At 39.9% G+C, this 14913-nt stretch overlaps 1 protein-coding gene across 1 annotated transcript; it reads left to right on the top strand.

Moving 5' to 3' along the window:
- The first annotated feature begins 8706 nt into the window (after nucleotides 1-8706).
- On the top strand, nucleotides 8707-11290 carry LOC133901940 (zinc finger protein WIP2-like). Its single transcript, XM_062343491.1, has 2 exons — nucleotides 8707-9268; nucleotides 10699-11290. The coding sequence occupies exons 1-2, from the start codon at nucleotides 8780-8782 to the stop codon at nucleotides 11095-11097; spliced, it is 888 nt and encodes a 295-aa protein (XP_062199475.1). The 5' UTR covers nucleotides 8707-8779; the 3' UTR covers nucleotides 11098-11290.
- The last annotated feature ends 3623 nt before the right edge of the window (nucleotides 11291-14913 follow it).

The raw sequence follows: 14913 nt of genomic DNA on the forward strand, positions 1-14913 counted from the left end.
TCTCTTCTCTCTATAAATAAGCCCTCAAAAGGTAGAAAAAGGGGGACCCCAGAGGTTTTCCCCTATTACTAACACTTCAACAGATACTCAGACAATGCTTCTCTTGACTCTCCTTTCAGCTCACAAGTTCATCTCCAAACTTAAGCCTCCTCTTATGAGTGAGGCTCTCGCCGTATCTATTCGGGGCACATACCCGTACGCCAACAGCAGTGATGGACCGACATATAAGCTCATTTCTATAACAGTGTGGCCCTGTAATCTTGCCTAAAAGAGTGCATACCATCCATGCATTATATTGCAAATAAAGTGGAAAATAAATATACATAGGCATTTATAGTTGTGTAACCATATCTAGATAGAAAAATATAACACATTTGTTATTTCAGGATAAAGCTTCTCTACATATTGAACACATTTTTTTAGTTTGAACTATGGCCACAACTTCGGAGTGACTGAGCCTATCAATTCCACTCTGATTCATGATACAAAACTTGTTGAGTCATTTTCAGAATTCAGATGTTTCACCTAGCACATCGATGCATTAGCTAGGGCTGGTCATATATATCTGGGGGAGGTGGGGGGGGGGGATGAGGTCTAGTACAAGCAGCAATTAATTCCCTTGTTTTTGCATGCATCGTAATAAAAGAAGGTGCAAACGAAGCTTAGAAAAAGGTAGCTCATGGATTGTTGCTCATAAAGAAAGAAAGACGAGATATCATTAATGCATAAGAAGGAACATAACAAATCACACATGACATCGACAATTGGTATATAAATCCCGCACAGTCAGCATGCGGCTCCAATATTTGTCCGTTTTATTGCTAAGGGTCAATCATAATATATTTGTGTGCTGAGCATATTATCAAAAGTTTAGTTTTTGCATGCAATTCTTCCTCTCTATGAAGAGTCACAAAAATAAAACTACCACTATAAATATTGTAGAAACAGTTGAGTAGTGTACTTCCCCTCTTCCATCAAACTAATCATAATAACGAAAGGGCTATCAGTGTCAATTCATATTACAAACCGTTACTGATAGTTGATGACAATCAATTTTTTTCGAAATTCATAACTTTTGCATACAGTATCGGATGGAGATAAACTATAAAAATTAAATCTTTCGATGAGATCTATAACTTTGTAGTTGATAAGTTTTTTATTTAAAGTAATTATAGATACCGAAATAATTATGACAAACTTTTGGTAGGAAGGATCAAAAGGAAAATATCTCTTAGCGTTATCAGCGATGAGAGATAGGTGAGATGGTAAGGAATGTACGCGCGAGGGAGGAGGTCGTGGCCTCGAATCCAATAGAACGTACATGCGTGAAAAAACGCGATGATAGCGTGTACGTGTGGGTAGCTCGGGTCTCGGTTGCTGGTTGGTTGCAAAAATAAATCTATTTTTTTTCCCTTCAAAACGTCAATTTTTAAAACCAACTATCAGTGCTGGTTACAGTTTCAATGTCGATTCCAGAATCAGTATTGATAGTCGGTGACTATCAGTTCCGGTTCAAGAACCATCACTGGTTCTGGAACCGACACTGATGACGATTTTGAATCGGCGTTGATGACCTGTTATGTGGTAATGGGTATATGCTACTAGTATTTGCCTTCAATCAAGGTCAGGACAAGTTGAAATTAAATTCCTATTTTGTAAAATACTATAACTCCATGTTTTTTCATTTCTATTAAGAAATGATGTTGATTTTCTCTTCTCATAGAAAATACAAAAATCTCATCTTTGGACAACAGCTAGTTGTACGTATTGTCTACCATCAAGCAAGCAGTTTCGACCACGACAAGCTGACTAGAGACAGCAATGGCCATGCTGACTTTTCCACTCCTCCATCACAAAACTCTGATCATGATGCCTCAACATGGCAACGCTCTACGTGCATCTATCCTCGCTGAAATGATATTATTTCTCCAGATAATTCTTCCTTCCAGATAATTCTGCTTGCTGAAATGATATTATTTCTTCTCTGCAATCAATGCATCCTGACATGTGAAATGTTCTATTTGAATCTTTCTAGCTAACTAGTACACGCAACAACCGTACGTCACTGACACATGGGCCCTTAGACAATATGTCGGTCAGTGACAATTAAAACTAATTTCACGAAAAAGTCATCCATGTTCGTTATTGAGCTTGGAAAACATCATAGTACTATATGAGGGCAGCATCAGTGTCTGTTTTTAGATGGTGCTAGGAGGAGAGAGACAAAGATGACAGGATGCAATCCATTGCAGCAAAACTTGGACCGGTGCTATCCTAGCAGCCGGAGCCTAAGTTAAGCATCGGGCGCTAAGCATTATATAAAAACAGATAAAAGAAGATATATAATTAATAATGAGTTATAATATCATCTGTCACTTATGATAATAATGAAGCGTTGTAATTATAATCTAAATTATCATAGCTCAATCGTAAGTGATGGGTCATCCTAAACTAGTTATAAATAACGGATTAAGTTATGACATATCACTAATGATTAACTCATCAGTAATAGATCATCTAGAGAGTTATTAGTGACGGGTCAAATTATGACCCATCACTAATGACTAGTTTGATGAAACAGAACAGATAAAGAAATTTTAATTAATCAATCATTAGATATATTAGTCAATTATTTTCCTATTTCAACTTTTTTTCTTATATAGTAAATATGTAAATAGCATAATGCTATAATTTTTTTATTTTTCTCACCTCAGCATCACTATAATAGAAATAATTATACATTACTTCTCAAGTTTAATGTAAGAGGTGGTGATTATGGATACAAACACATATTTAAAAACGATAAAAAACTTTAAGGGGGCGAGAACTCAACCTTGCAGACCGTTTTTTGCCTCGAAAAATTTGTTGAATCCGATAAGATTGGGGAGAAACGGATGTAATTTTTTCTATAGATATTCATAGAGTAAAAAAAAAATTCAAAATCAAAGTTCATATACAAAAGTTATGCTTATTTTACCGAATGTCACTCTAGGTCACCTATTTGGTTATATGGTCATAGGTGATGGGTCATAATAGTAACCTATCACCTATATGACCTTCGATAATGAAGATTAAAAGAATAAAATATTTATTTCCTATCACAACGATATGATAGCTGAGGTGGTAAGAGGGAACGCGCGTAAGGAGAGGTCACGGGTTTGATTCTCAAAGAACACAAAGGTTGAAAGCGGTTTGAAAAATAACGTGGCTTGTGGGGCATATGTGATAAACCCAATGTTGGGTGGCTTGAGTGAAAAAAAATATTTTTAATTTTTCATATCAAAAACGTGAAAAGTCATTAGTGATAAATCATTGTTATGACTCGTCATTAATGACCTTTCTAATACTACTACAAAACTATTTTTTGAGACACCTAGATTTTATTTCTACAGACGGTTCATATGACAAACCGACTGAGTAGTAGGCTATGAACTCGTGCAGTTTTAGGCCGCCTGTGAAAATTAATTTCCACATATGATTCCTTATGTAAACCGCATGTGAAAATGAAGCATTTTCACATGCGGTTCACATGAGGAACCACCTGTGAAAATTAGCTTTCACACGCGGTTAGTTATGTGAACCGCCTATGATAAATCTCTCTATTAATAGTGTCTCCTAGCGGGGAGCTCCATTTACACAGAGAGCTCGCTGTGTCCGGTAGGCAAGGGATGATATCAGAGAGGCTACCCATTGCATGCTACATGTTTTGGTCAGCAAGGAAAACTTCACTGTCAAGGCTACCATGGGCTAGGCCATTCGAGGCCGTGTGTTTCACAATCAAAATATTCTGACTGGTTACGCCAAGATACAAGTGGACTCAGTACAACCACTTTTCATGAAGTACAAGCTAGACAGCAGCACACCTAAGGGTCTCCAGATTCTTGATGAGACAGTTGGCAACTTCATTCTATGACCCAGACGGAATATCATCTTCACCCATCAGTAGTCACAATCGATAGTGTCATGGCCACCCCCGTGCCCAACATCTCTATCTCAGACACCTCCTTCCCAGAGCCAAGCCTCTCTGCCATAGGCACCTTCGCACCCACACCCAGTGTCTTCACCTCATGCATCTTAGCATCATGCTTCACCATCTGCGACTCCGGCACCTTTGCTTTGAGCGTCTGCGCCTCCGGCACATTCACATGAGCATTAGAGATTCCCTATCATAGTTACCTCATACAAAAAGACTCTAACATCACCGGTGAAGAGGTGGCTTCTATCCTCAAAAGAAAATGCATCATCCTTCTAGGAATCTCCACCGAAGGGCGATCTCGCGAAAGAGACTTGCAAAATATTAAGTACCCCTCAGTTAGATTTCTTACCTAGACTAGATGTTTTTGAGAAATATAAGAATGGCAAGCCAATTCTGCCATTATTTCAACTCTATGAAGGTCCATGGGAGATGAGATTTTACAAATGGTACATGAGGGCATGTCGCGTGGGGTTCTCTATAATCACTACTTTTGTCCCCGCTAACATTTTTCTAAGCGTAGACTCCTATCTTATAGTGGATTTTAAGGACATGCACGCTTTGTTCCGCTACGATAAACTCAACATCAATTTCATAAGCGTGTGGTGCTTGTAAGTGCCTACAATATACTCCTATGTTCATATATCTATCAATGTATGCTATAGAACTAATGACTAGTGACTTGTTCTATAGAATGCAATTTAACAATACGAAAAAGTTGAAGTTACTGATCGGTTTCATTAATCTGTAACGAATTTTTCAGCCCAACTTGATCGCGAAGTTGAGGATTGATGACCCATAGATTAAGGGGAAGAGTAACAAGGAGAAAGTAAGGGTCATAAGAGAAATAACTAAAACACGTAGGCTTAAAATATCAACCTACATAGAAAGTGTTATGCTAGAAATACAAGACAATGACTACATCATGGCTCCCTACAACTTTAAGTAAGTGTGATACGTCAAGAACCTAACATAAGTATTCAACTTAATTGGTCGATCAAGAACCTAACATAAAGATTCATGTGGCAACCACTTTTATTTGTATAATGCTGATGCTGAAGTTAAGCAGACTCATGTTCCTTGACTCAGTCAATCTCCCTCAAAAATCCTACCAAGATCTTATCAACATTATACAGAGGTAAAAAAAATTCTCATACATAAAAATTCTTATAAATCATTTACAAATTGATATTTACTTATTGACATTCGAATATGGCCTACAAGTGGTATGTACCGAAATGTGGGATACATGATACGACCAAGCAGGATGTTATGGCCATTTGTACACACTTTCTGATAATAACACACCTCTAATACTTGTATCTTACTATTTATGACGAAGAGTCTTATTGAACTAACGAAAATGTTGCTTTTTTTAAGTGGCACAAGTAAGCTTTCGATACCGTTCTTTGTGGATATTATGTTTGCGAGTTTCTTAGTGTAAATGGAAGGTACAAAATGAACTATGAGGATGTAAGTCATTATTGCGCTTGCACATTTTTATTTGGTTTTGTTTCCATTGTTAGTACTATTTTAACTCTTTTAGTTGTGTTCTCATTTCAGGCACGGATGATCGAACATATCAACACCTCTCTCACAGACAAAGATATTCAAAAATTCAATGTGACATGTGCCGGTTCATTATGCACGAAGTCATCAATAAGAGCGGCAGATTCTATGATCTTAGAGGCGAATTAGCTAGCCATCTGAGGCTCTGTGAGTAGGAGAGAAAAGACTCTTAACAATGTTGCATTGTGATGTAAATTGACTTATGATGTAAAAATATTGTACGTACAAATATTATTGTACTTATATTAAATATTAAACTTGTGTTGATTCAAATACTATTGAAGTCTCCCTTTAAAATACGTTGAAATCTAGAGGGAATATAATATATGCTAATTATTAATTTTTGATTGAAATGCATACAACAGGCGAGCCCTTTATGTCACCCACCTGTAAAAATCTATCTATCTATAGACGGACGCTAAAGTGCATCGTCTGTAAAACTATTTCTACAGGTGTTTCCTTAATAGAACCACCTATAAAAACCATTTCTATAGATGATTCAAAACTATTTCCACAGGTGATTCTTTAAATGAACCGTATGTAGAAAGAAATTTTCACAGGTAATCTATTTTGCGTCTGTTGAAATCGTTCATTTCTACAAGCTTTCGATCACAGACGTTTACGCTAAACGCCTGTAAAAACCGGTTACGAACCGCCTTTGAAGATAGTTTCTATAATCGTGTAAGTGACGAGTCAATTTGTAACTCCATCACCTATGACTGAATTGATAATATATCTTAACCCATCAATAATACGTTTAAGATGATAAATACGAGACCCATCACTAATGACAATTACCATAAAAAAAAAGAACGAAACGCACATGCCCGCCTCTCAGAAAGTCATACTGGCCGTCGCATGTGGAGGCCGCGGAGGAAACTAGAAAGAGCACCGTGAGGAGGCCGCCGGAGCTAGTACCGGCGCTTGTCGGTCATCACCTCCATCAGTTCTAGTGTGGCGGCGGGCGTCGAACGAGTGAGGAGACCACTGGTTGCTCGTCGGCCATCACACGCAAACGCAAGGGATGCGTGGAGGAGGCTGTGACTACCCAAGCCAGTGGATCTGGTAGAGGGGGTGGAGGTCGGTCAGTTTGAGCCACCTGCGGCGGAGAAGAAGCCCGGCGGCGCCATGTAGGGAAGAGAGAAACGGAGATGGGAAGGGAGCAAGAAAATGACGTGCAGGTGGTGGGGGCATGGGAGAGGGAGGAGGAAAGCGATTTTTTTTTCTTGTCCCACGATTGGGTGCTACACACTAGAGCAGAATTTGCTAAGCTAGTCTTTTTGACGTAGTCTCATCTTAACACCCTGTTGTATTCCAAACACTAAAGTTGCCCTAAGCCATTGGAGAAGAGTTCGATAGGCACAATGATAGAGCTGAAAGGATCGATTGAATTTTGTGGCGGTGATTATACAACATTTGGTTTTTCCAGGAGATGTCTATAACACGAGACCCACAGGGCACAGTGTGTTATGACCGAATATATACCCGTGCAAGCATGCATGCTGTGGGCCCCACTGCAGGTGACGTGTCTGACCGTTAGTAGCAGCATATATGAGCAACGTACGTGGCCATGATTCCATGCAAGAAGGAGTGGGGCAGAATATAAGATAAGATATACATTTGAGTTCTAGTTTGATTTCAGAGATGCTATAATTAATTCCTCATGATGCTTTTGATGGAAAGTCATGGTGGAAACAAATAAAAAGGTCGTTGCTAATTAACAGCTAGCATCTATATATTAGTTCTTATGAGGGTTCATTGTTATACCATGGGTGCATAAATGCAACAAATTAAATATCGAAAATGGACTAATAAAGAAATCTCGTACAGATGACTACACTACAACTACAAGATACTGGTAGTGAACCAAATCAGAGAACAAGAAGAAAGTGATTTGGCCAGACAAACTCAAATTCTTCAGCATGACTTAATTAAAAAGAGTACTAGGAACTGCTGTCCTTTTACGAACAATAAAAGTTTGGATCTTGCGCCAAGAATATGTGGGCCTAAGAAAGTCCAACGTCCATGTTATATCATCAGTGTATTTTTGTGAGAAATAACTTGAGGGCATTAGCGTTGCCTGAATAATAAAAATTAGATGCGTCAGTATTTCCAATAATTCAGGATGTTCAATGCTGATAGATGATTCTAGGCATGATTGTGCTATTACACTACCATTGTAGATCAATAAACTTCATGTAAAATTGGAGGAAGTGTAAAAATTTCACAACTTTTTGTTGTGCATCGTAGCTAGCAAAAAAATAAATAAATAAATTATGCTGCAATACATTATCGCAAAAAATTACAGTTCCAAAACATTGGTTACCTTCAAAGATAGAGAATGCATGTAACGGTGGATGCTTGTCGTGCGCTGGCTAATTGCAGAGAACAATGAGATGATATCTGCCTTATTATTACAAATCTATATTCTGTGTTCTTCTAGTTGGAAGCTTTAATTTCAAAATCTATGATTCTGCAACTTTTTAGGTTATTTAAATTAACTTAATAGTGCTAATTCATCATACACACTAAATTATACTAAGCAGATAGTGGAATGATAAAACCAACAGCAAGAACAGAGGATACAATTATTCATATAGTATTATTGTTTTTAACTGGCCAAAAGTATACATCTTAAACCATATGTTATGTTTCAAATTATACTACTCAAACACTTCATAATCATCGCCAAGAATATTTTATAAGTATTATAATATTCTAAATTGATCTACTGCTAACTCCCTGAGGTGCCTTAACGATCCGACAAAGCATTGATATGTCTGCATAAGATTAAGAAGAAAACTAAGCCACATCTACAATAGAAATTTGTCGATTAATAATATATCGAGAAGTGATACAGTGGAAGAACTAATCATTGGTCCATCACATGTAAGGCCCGCAGCCACAGAGAATTTCAGGCATTTTTCTCGCATGACATGATGTGCATTATTCCATCGGGAAAAAAGAAAAGAAAACAGAATGAAATTAAAGAACCATGATACATAGAATTGCACGAGAACCCGGATCACTAGAAGCTAAGATTGCTACAAGGCCTGCAAAGTTATACATGAGCCTGGTGCAAATATGTGGCATAAACCCTGTGGATGAATACATATCACGGGTGACAGGTTACCCCTCTCTCTCTCGCCAGGTGGGGGGGGGGGGGGGAGTTCTATAATAGATACCTTCTTGGTGCACTGCTCGTCCACTCCAACAAGTTATCTCTCCAAGCCTCCCATGGCCAACCCATACACCTTCCTTAGGCCTCACATAGACCACCACTCCTCCTTCCAAAGAAGCTTGGTCTCCCCACCCCCTCCTTCTCCTCCCCCTTTCACAAAGGAAGCAATTCCTCTCATCAGCCTCCTACCTTCAAGTCATGACCACAAACATGGTCACGACAATGATCAACGACGGAAGAAGGAAGAGGAGGTCATGGAGGATGTGGAAATCAAACTCCAAATTGGCCCACCATCTCCGAGCCCAAATCGCGCCCTCAATCTCGCAAAGAGTACTACTGTCGCCAATGATGGCGATGACAAGGTGGAAGAAGGCCAAGAGCCAGGATCAGAGGAAAGTGATGGCCGCCACGTCGACTACTTGGCCATTGGGAAGCTCACCAAGGGCAAGTATTGGATCCCTACCCCAGAACAGATCCTCATCGGCCCCACGCTCTTCGCCTGCCCTGTGTGCTGCAAGATCTTCAGCAGATACAACAACCTGCAGGTTTGATCGATCCCAAACAAGCAGATCGATCGGTTGATGTGCTTGTGACGATGCTAGCATGTCATGCATGATCACCATGCATAAGAATTTGCACACAGTAGCTAGGGGAATCTATATCAGTGTATGTCTGCATGCATGCATGTGCAATGGGGGCCATAGACACTGTAGTGCCTGGATGGGGGGTCATGGATACGGGAGATCATGAGATCATTGCTTTAGCATTACTGCATCATAGACTGAGAAGCCTCTTATGTCATTCAGCTAGGTTGGTTAGTTTGTACTTCCTCTGTGAGCTCCCACGATTAGCCAGAGCTGATATGTAGTGCTTCCTCCCCTCATCATGGCCTTTGTGCTTGTTTCATATGTATGTTTGTCATGGCATATGTGTATTGACGTGGTCCGGGCACGCACACACACACGCTCACAGAGAGACAGAAGGACAGACAGAGAAAGAGGATTATTCTCTCTCCTTCCTAGAAATATATGGATCTACGCAGCTTGAATTTTTGGAAACTCCTAGCCGGGACCCGGGATATGCTTTGCGTTCTTAACGATGACCAAGCCATTTACAGGAGAGATCCAATGTGATGTGTACCTTGCTAAAATTAAGAGGTTGCATTTCATACATAGATCAAGTAACGTCTAGCTATATGTGGGAGTTAGCCATGCTTTTTATTCACAATTGTCAAGGGCATCGATCTCAGTTCTTGCTTCCTTTTAATTTTCAATTTTTGATGAGCTTGGTTTCTTTAATACATGATCTTAAGATTCATCTTGATGCATTGTCAACCAACCATAAATAATATTAGGATTCCATTGTCATCTTAAATTTTAGTAATTTACAAGATCTTAACTAAACCTTCCTCGATCTAATAGTCTGAAATATGCCTGCTACAAAAGTTAAACTTTCAAAACTTTGACAATCCATGTACGTAAAATCAGTGCCTTTGTCACATGAAACAATATCAATTTATTTATTATAAAAATAATTTTATGTTGTCAAATTTATTTATCATTGTAATATATAATCAAAATAGTAATATGCACTCATGCTTATATGATACTGTATGGATATCTCAAACTAACAAAAGTAAATAGGACTGAAGGAAATTACAAACCATGGATGTGTATTATCTTGGTCTTAGCCCTAGAATGTCCATGTGACCAGATGGCATGCATCTTCACATAAAAGTTGTACAATTTCAATAGGTAAGCTTTGAACTTATTCATCAAGCTTAATCTTGTATTGTTGTAAATAGCTCATTCTTGTATTGTTGTAAATAGCTCATTCAAGTGCTAATCAATTGAGTGTGCTTACTTGAACTTGAGCATGCAAACGCCAAAGCATGTCGTATGTCCTACATGTACAATCACTCTACCAGTTCACCACTAACTACTTACTTTTATATCTGTATATATATGACGTCCAGATGCACATGTGGGGGCACGGCTCGCAGTATCGGCGCGGCCCCGACTCACTCCGCGGCTCGCAGCCGGCGGCGATGCTCCGGCTGCCGTGCTTCTGCTGCGCGCCGGGGTGCCAGAACCACGTGGACCACCCGCGGGCGCGGCCGCTCAAGGACTTTCGGACGCTGCAGACGCACTACCGCCGCAGGCACTGCGCCAGGCCCTTCCTCTGCCGCCGCTGCGGCAAGGCCCTCGCCGTGCGCGGCGACTGGCGCACGCACGAGAAGAATTGCGGCCGCCGATGGCGCTGCGCCTGCGGCTCCGACTTCAAGCACAAGCGCTCGCTCAAGGACCACGTTCAAGCATTCGGGCGCGGCCACGTCGAGGAGCCGTCGGCAGCGGCGGCGACCGCCACGATCTAGCCTGCAGGACGGGTATTAGGAGTGGCTGGTGCTGAACCTTTAATTAGTTCATTCGTTTGTAGCTGTCAAGTGCATCATCTGTTCATGTCTAGCTACATGTCAGGGTAATATATATCGCTTGTGAGTTCTAAATTTTATTAATTGTTAGTTCTTGGTTGTGATGTATCATCGATACTTTTTATTCTTTTCATACTCAGTGAAAACAGTTGTGTTTTATGCTGTTCTAGTAATACAAATGGAGTGTCTAAACCAGTAAATCTCGTGCTAGTGAAAATTATACATTTTTCAATAACCTATTCGTTTCATAGGATACCCGTCGAACGATTACGATCGCCATGCAAATGTGCAGACGCAGCACATCACTGATGACCTCCTCGCTTCATATACAGTCCCTACCTTGATTTTTCCATGATGCCTCTCTCTCTCTCCACTGTGTGGATAAGGGGTGCCGCGACTGTCGAGTAAAAATGGAATTCCAACTAGCATAACGAGCCCACAAGAACATAAAACACATCATAAACCATCTCAGCATGAAACCAACGGCTGCAAAAGTCGACTTAACGTTGAGCATAATTTTCAATAGCTTGAAACTTACAATCCCGTGAGTGTCTAAACCTCAGAATTTTTTGAAACAGCCAATCAACCTCACTATAGTCGACCATCGTGATCCTACAAAAGCTACAGCAAACCACCACTATGTGAAAACAGAAAAGAAGATACGAAATTAATAACGAGTCATAATATGATCTGTCACTTATAATAATAGTGACGGATCGTAGTTGTGACATATAACTTATTACAAATCATAAGTGATGGGTTATCGTTAGCCAGTTATAAGTGATGAGTCAAATTGTGACCCGTCATTTATTACCAGTCATAAGTAAATAGATCATCCTAGTCCAGTCATAAGTGACGGATTAAATTATGATCCGTCACTAATGATCAACTCATCAGTGATCGGTCATCATAAAGAGTCATTAGTGATGGGTCAAATTGTAACCTGTCACTTATGACAAGTTTAATAAAACAAAGGAGATGAAGGAATTTTAATTAATCAATCATTAGATATATTAGTCAATCAATTTCCTATCACAACTTAATTTTTTTCTTATAGAGTAAATATGTACATAGCATGATGCTATAATTTTTTATTTTTCTTTTATTTTTTCTTATCATAGCACTACTAGAATATTGTATATTCGGCTCAAATTTGATGTAGAGGGTGACAGCTATGGATATAAATGTGCGTTCCGAAAACAATGCAAAAACTTTAGGGCGTGAGAACTCAATCTTTCAAGCCATTTTTGGCCTAAAAAAATTCATCGAACCCAATGATATCAGGGAGAAACGGATGTAATTTTTTCTATTGATGTCCATAAAATTAAAAAAAGTCAAAATCGGAGTCCGTATGCAAAAGTTATATCTTTTTGCTGAAGGTCACTCCGGGTCACATATTAAATTACAATTTGGCAAAAAAGCAGTTATAAGTGACGGGTATAAGTGACAAGTCACGCTTATGATCCATCACTTATGACATTCAACAAAAAAAATGTTAAAAGGATAAAATTACAATTCGGCAAAAAAAAAAAAAAACAGTCCACCATGGCCCGTCACTTATAGCCTTTGGTAAAAAATGTTATAAGGATAAAATATCCGGCTTTCTCCAGAATGCATGCAATGGTGTGGTGGTGACCATCCCCAACCATATTCTCTTCATTTCGTTCCCTTCCCGATTCCCTTCCCCGTTCTCATTCCCTTTATTTTCTCTCATCTCCAACAGCTTCCCTTCGAGGGGAATCGCGAAGGGAAAGGAGAGAGAATCCCGTCATGAAGGGAATGACCCTGGGAATCCCGTCGTGAAGGGAACCGTGAAGGGAAACCGTTGGAGCGCTGAAGGGAACGAAAATCCCTTCACGACGGGAATCTCACCTGCGAAGGGGCAACACACGAGAGCAGAGGTCGCAAGTTCAATTTCTACGGAACGCAAGGTTTAAAAATAGTGTGAAAAATAGCAGGTGACATGTGGCGGGTGGTGATGGCCCCTGCATTGGGATGGTTCGGGTGAAAAAAAATATTTTTGACTTTTTTCATGTCCAAAAACACAAAAAAATGTTCATCAGCCATAACTTTGACCCGCCACTCTTATGACTTTTTATAGTCACTTATGACCTTCATTAGTGATGGTCAAGTTGTGACCGTCACCAATGACCTTATTGGTGACGGGTTCTTACCCGTAACTTATGACTAGTCATCAGTAATATGTTTGAGGTGATGGGTGCGGGACCCATCACCCATAACGGTTATCACTCGTTATTTATGACTCTTTTTCACATAGTGAGCTTTGGGCAGATCTAGAAGAGAACATGATTGGTATGAGATGTAGTAGTCATGGATCAGCTAGCAAAGATGGATTCAGGAAGCAATTATAGCGGGGGATAAATTTGGATTGCGGCGGGGAGCTTTAAACTGAAACCTAGCTAGCTTCTCATGGAAGTTTCAAATTGTTTCAATAGCAAAACATAGTGAAGAACTTCAAAACTTCAATCATATTTCAGTGAAGTTTCATAGTGTTGAATACATTTCAATAAAGTTCAAAGTGTTTATTACATTTCATTTGAAATTATTGAATAGACTTCAACAAATTTAATTATAAAATGTTTTTTCATGCCACTTTATGCACATTTCGCATTACAAGGGGCATGTAGGAACTAGGTATGGCATAGCTTCAACTAGAAATGTCAACAAACTGTTTCTTTCCTTCTTTTCTAGCTCACCCTTTCGGACTATGCATGAGGTGAGAAACAAGAAATGGCGTAATTTCATATGTACTATGAAACACCTATACAATAAGCAAACATGCTAAATTGTTATTATTGACAATTCGTAAACCGCCGATCTTATGAACTTGTAGAAGAAAAAGAGGATACTCCCTGTAATGAATCATATGACACACACAGAGGTTTATACAGGTTCAAACCACCCTTACGATAGTAGTCATATGTCTTATTTGTCTTATATTGATCTCCGAGACTGTTTACAAGGGTGTTCTTGTCTAGCCTAGATGGATCTAAAACTAGTTGAGGGGCTCCTTGTGCATAGTCGGGGAGGTTTGCTAATGTAGATCTAAAGTACAAAAGGCTTGAGGGGTCAAAACTCCTATAAGCTTGAATGGCTTGAATGGATTTCTATTGACTTGTCCTCTGCAGGGTTCCCTAGTTCTCCCATGCTTCCTCTATCACATCTAGCAACGAGGCGTCGCACTCCCACATGGCCTCGTAGCGCCGGTAGCATGGCACCACCCATGCCCTCTCCTACTCCTCTCACTCTAGCAACAACGGTACATGATCAAAGCACGACAACGCAAATGTGTAACACACGCTTCAGGGAAATGTTGGAACTTAAGTCCTCAAATAAGGAAGGCCTTCGTCTGGTGGGAAGCCGAAGGTTTTAGGGTGTGACACATGTTTAGAAGGTGAAATAATCTTAATTCCTCTGTCACCTCAGTTACTGTATGACCTCTTTTATAGTCCATACTCAACCACTTCACGCTAGGATTTATAGTTTCACCCCCTCAACGACCACATTCCCGGCATATTCGAGGGCATTATGGTACTATCAAGTACATATGTATAATTACAACTATACCTTGAGCGACAATGTGGGCTTCGATGTCCACCAGGCGCCTTCAGCCAGTCCCGTCACTGCACCGCGGGTCACCCTTCGGTCTCCACCTGAAGGTTTGCCAGGATCTTCGCATATCCTGACCCCCGGCGCCGTGGGTTGACCTTTGGCCTCCGGCTGAAGGCACGCCAGAGC

The sequence above is a fragment of the Phragmites australis genome, chromosome 20 (assembly GCF_958298935.1).
Source record: "Phragmites australis chromosome 20, lpPhrAust1.1, whole genome shotgun sequence".
In the NCBI taxonomy this organism is placed as follows: Eukaryota; Viridiplantae; Streptophyta; class Magnoliopsida; order Poales; family Poaceae; genus Phragmites; species Phragmites australis.

Bases quoted from the DNA above. Each gene is read 5' to 3' on its own strand.
- LOC133901940 (XM_062343491.1), top strand. From the start codon at position 8,780: ATGGCCAACCCATACACCTTCCTTAGGCCTCACATAGACCACCACTCC. The intron at 9,269-10,698 runs GTTTGATCGATC...TATGACGTCCAG, and splicing joins GCAGATACAACAACCTGCAG to ATGCACATGTGGGGGCACGG.